Raw genomic sequence first — 12772 nt, forward strand, 5'->3', positions numbered from 1 at the left:
GACCATTTATATTGAATGACTAAAATGTCAAATGCAATGGAATTGAAGGTAGAGAGCCCATAAGAGGGATCATAACTATTACTTTATAGCAGAGAGAGAGAGAGTTAAAGAGACAGGGGAGGCAGAGAGAGTGGAAGGGAGGGAATTCTGATGGGCATTTTATCATGACAGGTCTGTGACACAACACAATTCAAACATTTGGTAGACTACAATGAAGAAACGTTAAATCATCTTCTGACTTCTCAAATCCTCACTCCCTCTCTGCCTATCCACCATCTCATAATTTCCACCTCTGTTTCTCCCCTGCTGTTTTGTATTTCTGCATTTCCCCTCAGTGTCTCTGCTCTAACATAACAGCATTTAACTGTCAGAGAAGTTACAAATATGCACAATGAATTATAGAAACCACAGAAAAATACAACTGCAGAGAACACTGAGTTCGTACTTTATTTCATAATTTATCATCCTCCAAGACGGAGACAGAGCTGAATAACAGCTGACTTATTAAACTGACCACCGCATCCTGGCTCCGACCAAATATTCAGAAATATTGTTCTGGATACTTAATCAGGGTTTTTTAGGGTTTGTCTGTAATATATCAAGGCACCCGCAAACGTGTGTGCTCTCAGTCACACACATGCACACACGGACACATCATATGACTCCATCTTCCGTCATTTCATTACTCATCAAATGACAACAAAAATATAACACGTTACACTAGCACCACCAAAAGGCCAAGTTGGCAAACAACACTAAACCACCCTCTCGTCCTCTCTCTCCCTTTCCCTTCATCCTAAGCTATTATTTTTTTCTATATTACTCTCTTTCTCCTTTGTCCATCGCTCTTTCTCTCGCTCCATCAGACTGTCTCTCTCTTACCCTCGCTGTTTCTGTCTCTATCTCTCAGGTTGGGGTGAGAGAAAGGTGAAGTGGGTAGAGGAAGTAAGTAGTAGAGGGGTTAAGTGCTACTGTATACGGGTTATATAGAGGGGCAAAGTCACACGATAAAGGAGTCACACTCCCACTATAAAAGCTGCCATGTCTTTTTTTACAGTCAGGGCCAAGTCTTAATGCTATGTAGGTATGTGTTAGTGTTTTTATGCAATACTAACAAGTAATTGTTCAAATATATCTTATTTAACAAAAACTCTCAAACTAGTGCTTGGTAATTGAGTCACAGCCAGTTAACATCTTTTTTTTTCACACCTACATTACGTTCTGTTTTTTGTGATAATCCATTAATGTAACATATCATCTAATTAAATAGCATATTGCAATACAATTATCTGTGGATATGTATTTTTAGGACAATTTCCTGATGCAAAATGTTATATCTATCATGGAGCCATATGGGAGTCATAAAATGCATACAAATGATTTAAAGTAAGATGCTTTGTTTTGTTTCTGGGCAGCTGTGACTATCACCCACCACTAATAGTTTTTTTGCATGACAGATACAGTATATTTGAACAAAAACTTGTTAGTATTGCATTAAAGGACTAAATACCTTCAAATACATATATAGCATTAAGATTTGGCCTTGATTATAAAAAAACATCTGCATATTTCTATAGTGGGAGTGTCACTCCGTTACCACATGCCTTGCCCAAAGGTCTCAAAGGGCCAGGCAGAGAGTCTCAGCTGTGGCTGATCAAATCAAATCAAATCATATTAGTCACGTGCGCCGAATACAACAGGTGTAGACCTTACAGTGAAATGCTTACTTACGAGCCCCTAACCAACAATGCAGTTAAAAAATATATGGATAAGAATAAGAAGTAAAAGTAACAAGTAATTAAAGAGCCGCAGTAAAATAACAATAGCAAGACTATATACAGGGGGTACCGGTAGAGTTAATGTGCGGGGGCACCGGTTAGTTGAGGTAATATGTACATGTAGGTAGAGTTAGAGTTATGAAGGGCCCTGTTCTACTTAAATGAAGAGGCCAGGGAAGGGTCACATCTCCATGTACAGTGGGGCAAAAAAGTATTTAGTCAGCCACCAATTGTGCAAGTTATCCCACTTAAAAAGATGAGGGAGGCCTGTAATTTTCATCATAGGTACACTTCATCTATGACAGACAAAATCAGAGAAAAAAAATCCAGAAAATCACGTTGTAGGATTTTTAATGAATTTATTTGCAAATTATGGTGGAAAATAAGTATTTGGTCACCTACAAACAAGCAAGATTTCTGGCTCTCACAGACCTGTAACTTCTTCTTTAAGAGGCTCCTCTGTCCACTCGTTACCTGTATTAATGGCACCTGTTTGAACTTGTTACCAGTTTTAAAGACACCTGTCCACAACCTCAAACAGTCACACTCCAAGCTCCACTATGGCCAAGACCAAAGAGCTGTCAAAGGACACCAGAAACAAAATTGTAGACCTGCACCAGGCTGGGAAGACTGAATCTGCAATAGGTAAGCAGCTTGGTTTGAAGAAATCAACTGTGGGAGCAATTATTAGAAATGGAAGACATACAGACCACTGATAATCTCCCTCGATCTGGGGCTCCACGCAAGATCTCACCCCGTGGGGTCAAAATGATCACAAGAACGGTGAGCAAAAATCCCAGAACCACACGGGGGGACCTAGTGAATGACCTGCAGAGAGCTGGGACCAAAGTAACAAAGCCTACCATCAGTAACACACTACGCCGCCAGGGACTCATCCTGCAATGCCAGACGTGTCCCTCTGCTTGACTTCTTATGGCTGAAGGGGCAGTATTGAGTAGCTTGGATGAAAGGTGCCCATTTCAAACGGCCTGCTCCTCAGTCATAGTTCCTAATATTTGCATATTATTATTAGTATTGGATAGAAAACACTCCAAAGTTTCTAAAACTGTTTGAATTATGTCTGTGAGATATTGGCAGGCAAAATCCTTAGTTGAAATCAAAACAGGAAGTCAGAAATCTGAGCTTGTCTGTATTCACCAGAGTCCCTTAAGAAATCCAATTGTGTTATGAATGATGTTGCACTGCCTAGGGGTTCCACTAGATGTCAGCAATCAATAGAAATTCCAATGAGACTTCTATGATGTTGTGGGAGAGAATGAGAGCAGAATCAGTCAGGTGTCCATCAAGCAGCCATGCCCTGCTCATGCCTTTTCTTCATGCACGACACTGACCGTTCCATTGCTCACGCAGACAAGAAGGAATACTCCGGTTGGAACTTTATTGAAGCTATATATTAAAAACATCCTAATGATTGATTCAGTACTTAGTTTGAAATGTTTCTTCGACCGGTAATATCACATTTTGAAGTTTTTGTCCGATATAACGCTGACCAGAATTAGCGTTTGGATATGTAAACCAGACGCGCTAACAAAAGAAGGTATTTGGACATAAATAACGGATTTTTTCAAACAAAACAAACATTTATTGTGGACCTGGGATTCCTGGTGTGCTTTCTGATCCTAATCAACAAAGGTAATGGAATATTTATCATGTATTTTATTGTTTATAGTGACGCTATCTTTGCAGCTGTGGTATGCTACTTTGAGCGCCGTCTCAGATTATAGCGTGCAATTATTTTTCCGTAAAGTTTTTTTGAAATCTGACATAGCGGTTGCATTAAGGAGAGGTATATCTATAATTCAATGTGTATAACTTGTATTATCATCTATATTTATGATGAGTATTCATGTTGAAACGATGGGCTATGCAAAGTCACTTGATGTTTTTGCATTTAGTGAATCTTGTAGCCTCAATGTAAACTCAGAGTTTTTGATATAAATATGAATTTAATCAAACAAAACATGCATGTATTGTGTAACATGAAGTCCTATGAGTGTCATCTGATGACAATAATCGAAGGTTAGTGATTCATTTTATCTCTATTCTGGTTTTTGTGAAGCTATATTTAGCTGGGAAAAATGGCTGTGATTATTTTTTGTTTTGTGGTGACCTAACATAATTGTTCGTAGTGCTTTCGCTGAAAAGCCTATTTGAAATCGGACACTTTGGTGGGATTAACAACAAGATTACCTTTAAAATGATATAAGACACATGTATGTTTGAGGAATTTTAATTATGAGATTTCTGGTTTTTGAATTTGGCGCCCTGCACTTGGACTGGCTGTTGTCATATTGGTCCCGATATCGGGACTGCAGCCATAAGAAGTTTTTAAGCCAGTACATGTCCAGGCCCGTCTGAAGTTTGCTAGAGAATATTTGGATGATCCAGAAGAAGATTGGGAGAATGTCATATGGTCAGTTGAAACCAAAATATAACTTTTTGGTAAAAACTCAACTCGTTGTGTTTGGAGGACAAAGAATGCTGAGTTGCATCCAAAGAACACCATACCTACTGTGAAGCGTGGGGGTGGAAACATCATGCTTTGGGGGTGTTTTTCTGCCATGAGACCATGACGACTGATCCGTGTAAAGGAAAGAATGAATGGGGCCATGTATCGTGAGATTTTGAGTGAAAACCTCCTTCCTCCCATCAACCTCCATCAGCAAGGGCATTGGAGATGAAACGTGGCTGGGTCTTTCAGCATGACAATGATCCCAAACACACCGCCCGGGCAACGAAGGAGTGGCTTCGTAAGAAGCATTAAGGTCCTGGAGTGGCCTAGCCAGTCTCCAGATCTCAACCCCATAGAAAATCTTTGGAGGGAGTTGAAAGTCTGTGTTGCCCAGCAACAGCCCCAAAACATCACTGCTCTAGAGGAGACCTGCATGGAGGAATGGGCCAAAATACCAGCAACAGTGTGTGAAAACCTTGTGAAGACTTACAGAAAACGTTTGACCTCTGTCATTGCCAACAAAGGGTATATAACAAAGTATTGAGATAAACTTTTGTTATTGACCAAATGCTTATTTTCCACCATAATTAGCAAATCAATTCATTTAAAATCCTACAATGTGATTTTCTGGACTTTCTTTTCTCATTTTGTCTGTCATAGTGGAAGTGTACCTATGATGAAATTACAGGCCTCTCTCATATTTTTAAGTGGGAGAATTTGCACAATTGGTGGCTGACTAAATACTTTTTTGCCCCACTGTATACACAATGTCAAAAAGTGGAAACCCGATCTCTTGAAGAGCAATACAGCACAAGGGAGGTATTCACATCATCAATATCCTAACATTCAGTACAGCTGGGTGCACTACACAACACAACACTACACAAGACCCAACAATACACAACACACACAAACCGACACTACACACGCCGCAACACAACACAGCACCACAAAATCACAAGACAAAATACGCCACAACACAACACAGCACCACGCTGCATGTTTGTTGTCTATGTCGAGAGAAAGAGAGCACTTGATCTTATGCATGGATCACACTCTCTAGCAAGACAACCTTCAATGACATTCCACTCTCATTCCAACACAAATTAATCTCTACCCTGTTGATAAATTGAAAAAGAGACCCAAATCCTTGGTGGATTTAATAACACACTCATTAGCAGGCACCAACAGGGCGGAACTGCCTTTTAATTAGAGCAACACCTGATTAGCAGCCAATTAACAAAGCCAGAGCCTGTTAATTCTCCCCTACTTTAACAAGGATCAGGACGTAAACATGGGGCATGATGGCAGGCAGGCAGCCCACTCTCTCCTCTCCTGTTGGGAAGTAAGAGAAGAGAGAAGACTGAGAGAACTAAAGAAGGGCTGTGAGAGAGACTGGTAGACAGTAGCTGTCACGACTTCTACCGAAGTCGAAGCCTCTCCTTGTTCGGGCGGTTCTCGGCGGTCGACGTCACCGGTCTTCTAGCCATCATTGATCCATTTTTCATTTTCCATTGGTTTTGTCTTGTCTTCCTACACACCTGGTTTCAATCCCACTCATTACCTGTTGTGTATTAACCCTCTGTTTCCCTTCATGTCTTTGTCAGAGATTGTTTGATGTTCAGTTTCGTGTTGTTTGTATTGGTGCGGGACGGGTCCTCGTACCCACTTTGTTTTATTGTTATTATTGTTTTGGAGTTATGTTGTATTTATTGTTATTAAACAACTCCATTACCTTAAGTTTGATTCTCCTGCGCCTGACTTCCCTGCCACCTATACACACACGACTCTGACAGTAGCTTGGCAGTGCTGAGTAGATGGCTGGCATGAGTCAACTGTACTGCTGTATGTGGTGGTTCTACTGCTCATAGGGGAAGGGGCGTAATAATAAGGCTTTCTGTGGGAGTGGAGTGTGCTATCCAGTGGCTTGGCACTGGCACTGGCAGGGGACTGTTCTCTGGTGATGCCAGGAAGACGTCTGGAGCCTGGTAGAGACACTGGTAAACAGGGCTGAGTAAATAAAAGCAGCAGTTTATTCATCTGTTTTTTAAAGGTACAATATCAATAATATCACAGTCCCACTGCAAAAACTTTGATATCAGTCACTTTATAGTGGTGATGCGTATCAAGCTTACTGAGAAAATGCACATTCACATAGGACTGTCTTAGAAGTATTAGTTAAACTGTAAATGTATGTATCACTTTCATCTAAATTCAACAAGTAGTGATCCCACTTTGTACACAAACAACCAAAATGTGTACTTTCCACTTATTAATGTTGAATACTTGCGAACAGAACACTGCTGCCAAGCTGTATCAAAAATAGCTTTTTCAACATCAAACCTTGGTCATACTCACCACATGAGGCTGCTATTGTAGAATAAATATTTCCTTTACTACACAGAATCTTGTGTGCTTGGCAACAAACAACTACAAATAATGAATTGTTCTTTGCTTGACAAGAACCCTTTATCTCAGCATTGACACTTTTTGTCACATTAATAATGTTTACATACTGTTTTACCCACTTTATATGTATATACTGTATTCTATTCAAGGCTTATCCTATATATCTACTGCTGTACCCAACTTTTCTATTCATATACTGTCTATACACATACCATTATATATGTGTATGTATATATACACTACCGTTCAAAAGTTTGGGGTCACTTAGAAATGTCCTTGTTTTTGAAAGAAAAGCACATTTTTGTCCATTAAAATAACATCAAATTGATCAGAAATACAGTGTAGATATTGTTAATGTTGTAAATGGCAATTTTAGCTGGAAACGGCAGATTTTTATGGAATATCTACATAGGCGTATAGTGGCCCATTATCAGCAACCATCACTCCTGTGTTCCAATGGCACGTTGTGTTAGCTAATCCAAGTTTATCATTTTAATGTACTTGTCCTCTTGCTCAGTTGTGCACCGCGGCCTCCCACTCCTCTTTCTATTCTGGTTAGAGCCAGTTTGCGCTGTGAAGGGAGTAGCACACAGCGTTGTACGAGATCTTCAGTTTCTTGACAATTTCTCGCATGGAATAGCCTTAATTTCTCAGAACAAGAATAGCTGACGAGTTTCAGGAGAAAGTTATTTGTTTCTGGCCATTTTGAGCCTGTAATCAATACCACAAATGTATACCGTATATATATATATATATTCCGGACTCTGACATTGCTCGTTCTGCTATTTCTTAATTTCGTTATTTTTTGATTTGTGTGTTTTGTTTTGTTCGGTATTACTGCACTGTTTGAGCTAGAAACATAAGCATTTCGCTGCACCTGCGATAACATCTGCAAAATATGTGTGTGCAACCAATGAAATTTGATTTGATTAGTCTAATATTACATTCTCAGAGTGCGTCTGTAAACATTCTCCTACAGTGGAGAAATCTCTGATACAGACACAGACTAGAAGCTCTGCTCCCTGGTGAACTGCTAGTGTGAACATGGACCCCTATCAGCTGTGTGCCCAGTCCAGTCCAGTTCTGCAGTCAGCTCAGTCTCTGAGCCTGAAGAAGGTTACACTAATACTCCATCACTGTCCTGTGTCCTCTCTATTCCTCCTCTCAGGGTACAGACATGTACCTCCTCAGCCCTCTCGCAATGTCTTCCTCACTCTGGTCTTCATGACAACGCTGGTGACTCACGATGAACGAGCACTGGGCGTACGGTACCTGGGAGGAGCCCCGCCAACCATCGGCAGCCTTCATGAGATCTGGCAGGATGTCCGGGACCACACACTGCTCCACCAGGAAGACCACAGGCAGAGCAACCAATAGCAGGGCCCAGCCCAGGGCACCCAGCCAAAAGGAGGAGCCCAGGCATGTGAAGTCATCGCTGATCTCCACCCGGTGCTGGTAGGTGAAGAGGGACCAGCTGAGGAGGAAGAAGAATCCTAGAGAGAGACAGAGAGGGAGGAGAAGAGAAGAGCGGAGTCAGTCAAGTCATCATCAGTAGATAGAAGGAGTCTAAGGAGTCTAGACAGAGGATTCTGAGTGTTTACTGAAGGCAATACACAGGCAATCCATCTTCACTGATATACCTGTGTGAAAACACTCGACAAAAGCTCCTCCAACATAAAATAGGAGTGAGCAGAAGAGAAACTAGATTAACATAAGCTGTGACAGGAAGGGGAAATCTTCTCTGAAAACATGTTTTGTATTGTATGAAGCAACATAGACAGATGCTTGCAGGATGTCAAATCAATGCGCCGAATACAACAGGTGTTGTGAACTGCTTACTTACAAGCCCTAACCAACAATGCAGTTAAAATATATATATATATATATATATATATATATATATATATATATATATATATATATATATATTTATTAAGAATAAGAAATAAAAGTAACAATTAAAGAGCAGCAGGAAAATAACATTAGCGAGGCTATATACAGGGGGCACCTGTACAGAGTCAATGTGCGGGGGCACCAGTTAGTCGAGGAAATTGAGGTTTGGGGATAGAAGCTGTTTAGAAGCCTCCTTGAACCTAGACTTGGCACTCCCGTACTGCTTGCCATTCGGTAGCAGAGAGAACTGTCTATGACTAGGGTGCCTGGAGTCGTTGACAATTTTTAGGGCCGTCCTCTGACACCGCCTGGTATAGAGGTCCTGGATGGTTGGAAGCTTGGCCCCAGTGATGTACTGGGCCGTACGCTCTACCCTCTGTACTGCCTTGCGGTCGGAGGCTGAGCAGTTGCCATACCAGGCAGTGATGCAACCAGTCAGGATGCTCTCGATGATGCAGCTGTAGAACCTTTTCAGGATCTGAGGACCCATGCCAAATCTTTTCAGTCTCCTGAGGGGGAATAGGTTTTGTCGTGCCCTCTTCACGACTGTCTTGGTGTGCTTGGACCATGTTAGTTTGTTGGTGATGTGGACATCAAGGAACTTGAAGCTCTCAAACTGCTTCACTACAGCCCGGTCGATGAGAACTGAGGGAGAGGTTGTTGTCCTAGCACCACACGACCAGGTCTCTGACCTCCTCCCTATAGGCTGTCTCGTCATTGTCTGTGATCAGGCCAACCACTATTGTGTCATCGGCAAACTTAATGATGGTGTTGGAGTCGTGCCTGGCCGTGCAGTCATGAGTGAACAGGGAGTACAGGAGGGGACTAAGCACGCACCCCTGAGGGGCCTCCGTGTTGAGGATCAGCGTAGCGGATGTGTTGTTACCTACCCTTACCACCTGGGAGCGGCCCATGAAGAAGTCCAGGATCCAGTTGCAGAGGGAGGGGTTTAGTCCCAGGGTCCTTAGCTTAGTGATGAACTCTGAGGGTACTATGGTGTTGAACGCTGAGCTGTAGTCAATGAATAGCATTCTCATATAGATGTTCCTTTTGTCCAGGTGGGAAAGGGAAGTGTGGAGTGCAATAGAGATTGCATCATCTGTGGATCTGTTTGGGCGGTATGCAATTTGGAGTGGGTCTAAGGTTTCTGGTAAAATGGTGTTGATGTGAGGCATGACCAACCTTTCACAGCACTTCATGGCTACAGATGTGAGTGCTACGGGTCGTTAGTCATTTAGGCAAGTTACCTTAGTGTTCTTGGGCACAGGGACTATGGTGGTCCGCTTGAAACATGTTGGTATTACAGACTCAGACAGGGAAAGGTTGAAAATGTCAGTGAAGACACTTGCCAGTTCGTCAGTGCATGCTCGGAGTACATGTCCTGGTAATCCGTCTGGCTCTGCGGCCTTGTGAATGTTGACCTGTTTAAAGGTCTTACTCACATCGGCTGCGGAGAACGTGATCACTCAGACATCCGGAACAGCTGATGCTCTCATGCATGTTTCAGTGCTACTTGCCTCGAAGCGAGCATAGAAGTAATTTAGCTCATCTGCTAGGCTCGTGTCACTGGGCAGCTCTTGGCTATGCTTCCTTTTTTAGTCTGTAATTGTTTGCAAGCCCTGCCACATCCGATGAGCGTCAGTGCCTGTGTAGTACGATTCGATCTTATTCCTGTATTGACGCATTGCCTGTTTGATGGTTCGTTGAAGTGCATAGCAGGATTTCTTCTAAGCTTCCGGGTTAGAGTCCAACTCCTGGTAAGCGGCAGCTCTACTCTTTACCTTAGTGTGGATGTTGCCTGTAATCCATGGCTTTTGGTTGGGGTATGTACGTACAGTCACTGTGGGGACAATGTCATCGATGCACTTATTGATGAAGCCAGTGACTGATGTGGTGTACTCCTCCGTGCCATCGGAAGAATCCCGGAACATATTCCAGTCTGTGCTAGCAAAACAGTCCTGTAGCTTAGCATCTGCTTCATCTGACCACTTTTTTATAGACCGAGCCACTGGTGATTCCTGCTTAATTTTTTTTTTGCTTGTAAGCAGGAATCAGGAGGATAGAATTATGGTCAGATTTGCAAATGGAGGGCGAGGGAAAGCATTTTACGCGTCTCTGTGCGTTGAGTAAAGGTGGTCTAGAGCTTTTTTCTCTATGGTTGCACATTTAACATGCTGGTTGAAATTTGGTAAAACGGATTTAAAAGCTCCTGTTCCAATACTTTACACATGCACCCTTTCTTCCTTTCAGGCCTGCGCCCTGGACCCATACTGACCTGTGGGTCCCAGAGTGAGGAGCAGCAAGACGGTGGGGTAGAGGGCCTGCCCTGCCATGAGGAGGGAGCGGGTGTTGGAGTAAGAGCGCACTGTCTGGGATGTCCAGCAGAGGGCGAACACAAGGCACAGAGCCCCCGAATTCACAGCCATGAGGAATGACAGCACCCCAAATACTTGCTCTGCCTCCAGGGCTGAAGACACACACACACACAGTGGTTATAATATGAAAAAAATGTGACACATGATTTTACAGTGACTTGTAATAATTTCTGCCTTGGACAGTGTTTCTCAGTTATGTGTACGTTAAACTCTTCTTCCTCTCAGCAGTGAACTAGAGTTCATGTCGAAACCTGTCTACGTCTGCAGGCTATATTCAAGTCCAACATAGAAGAGAGAGCAATAACAACCGGCTATGTCACTTCTGAAAAACTCTTCAAGATCCCAATAATGATTCTGAACAGACACGAATACAAGGGCCATTGTCAACGTCAATACAATGACAATACACAATGGCATGTATTGTCAAATTAACTGCTGATCTATCATTCTAACATTGTCCATCTTTGATGTCATACTAAACAGAGAACAACAGTGAGAGGCCATTGATTTAATCAGATACCCTTACTGCCTCAAAACCACACTAAACAGCTAACCTAACAAACCTGTCAGGCCCTAAAAGTTCATCAATAGAAGAAAAGCCTCCACACAGCATACGTCGCTGCCGTTAATATACATTAAATGGGTGCAGGAATATAGCAGGGGAGCAGCATGTACTTTTCTATCTTTAACATCAGCTTTTTCTTTGCCCCAGCACTGGTGGAGGAATAGGGATGTGTATATTACCTGTTGTACACCCTCTTCAGCCCTAAAAGTTTAACGTGACCCTCCCATCTCCCTCTCCTCCTGTTCTCTGAGAATGTGGATGATTGCTTCAGGAGCAAGTTCACACCTGTTCACATTACTGGGATTCTGAGGGAAAACTCCACAGTGCCAAAGGCAGACAGCCAACCTTAAGTGTAACTAAAATTTTTAACAACACTCAGTTAAGCCACTCCTTGTACATCTGCTACCTTTAGCATTCCATTAGGTGCAACCACACACTTTGAATTAGCAACCAGGTCTCTGATTTTTATCTCAATAACAATAACCAGGTAAAAATAAAGGTAAAATACATTTTTCTAAACAGATGGTATTACCGTGATTAATTTAAAACATCATAAATGATATTGTATAAACATGTCACTGACGCTAATACACCCTGCTTACACAGGGGTAATAAACATTTTTCATTCTGAGTCAAACAGAGCCAAAGTTGATGCTGATGGTCAATGTAGCTTCTTGACTCACCGTTAAAGATGATGCCCCCAGTCTGGTCACTATCACTGTCTGTGTTGGTGCTGTTGTTGCCTATAGACCACAGTCCCTGGTCATTGAGCCAGCGAGGGGTCCAAACAGAGTAGGTCACGCACAAACACCCTGCCAGCCCCACACATGACTCAGCCAACCTGAACTGACCCACTGAGTCTCCCACCTCTAACACCTTCATACTGACAGACTGAGAGGGCTGAGAGAAAAGAGAATGAGACAGGGAGACAGTAGGAGAGCAGGGAGAGGGGGAGAGAAGGGGTGATGTGGCGAGACAGAGGGTGGAGCATTCACAGGTAAATCTACTACAGTATCAATCTGTTTAAAAATGTTCATCCTTATCAGTAACAGTAAAGTTTAAAAGCTATATAAAAGAGAAATTCAATTGGCGCCATAAATCAACAGAGCAATGTAGAGTGAATCAGCTACATGACATTAGCAACAGACAGATTGTATAGGACATTTTCATCTTATCTTTAATTTTGTTTTGTTGATACAGAGGATCAGACAATCTTGTTATGTTGAACTCTTTCTGAACTGTGGACTCCTGAATGCTGGATTAGAGTGTGCGATGAAGC

General features: G+C 42.3%; 1 protein-coding gene and 1 long non-coding RNA gene across 2 annotated transcripts; one reads left to right on the forward strand and one right to left on the reverse strand.

Annotated features, from left to right (window-relative positions):
• The first annotated feature begins 2894 nt into the window (after positions 1-2894).
• Positions 2895-11152, forward strand: LOC129862287 (uncharacterized). The gene is made up of 2 exons (XR_008760745.1): positions 2895-3431; positions 10804-11152. It is a non-coding gene; the product is annotated as an uncharacterized LOC129862287 (long non-coding RNA).
• si:ch211-256a21.4 (uncharacterized) lies at positions 6283-12384 on the reverse strand. Its single transcript, XM_055933780.1, has 3 exons — positions 12177-12384; positions 10829-11020; positions 6283-8153 (listed from the first exon to the last, which is right to left on the reverse strand). The coding sequence occupies exons 1-3, from the start codon at positions 12373-12375 to the stop codon at positions 7825-7827; spliced, it is 720 nt and encodes a 239-aa protein (XP_055789755.1). The 5' UTR covers positions 12376-12384; the 3' UTR covers positions 6283-7824.
• Between the last annotated feature and the right edge of the window lie 388 nt (positions 12385-12772).

This window comes from Salvelinus fontinalis, chromosome 9 (genome assembly GCF_029448725.1).
Source record: "Salvelinus fontinalis isolate EN_2023a chromosome 9, ASM2944872v1, whole genome shotgun sequence".
In the NCBI taxonomy this organism is placed as follows: Eukaryota; Metazoa; Chordata; class Actinopteri; order Salmoniformes; family Salmonidae; genus Salvelinus; species Salvelinus fontinalis.

Excerpts from the sequence above, each read along its gene's own strand:
- si:ch211-256a21.4 (XM_055933780.1), bottom strand. The coding sequence starts at position 12,375 with ATGAAGGTGTTAGAGGTGGGAGACTCAGTGGGTCAGTTCAGGTTGGCT. Across the intron at positions 11,021-12,176 it reads TGGGGGCATCATCTTTAACG|CCCTGGAGGCAGAGCAAGTA; the intron begins GTGAGTCAAGAA and ends GTGTGTCTTCAG. Across the intron at positions 8,154-10,828 it reads CCTCACTCTGGGACCCACAG|GATTCTTCTTCCTCCTCAGC; the intron begins GTCAGTATGGGT and ends GTCTCTCTCTAG.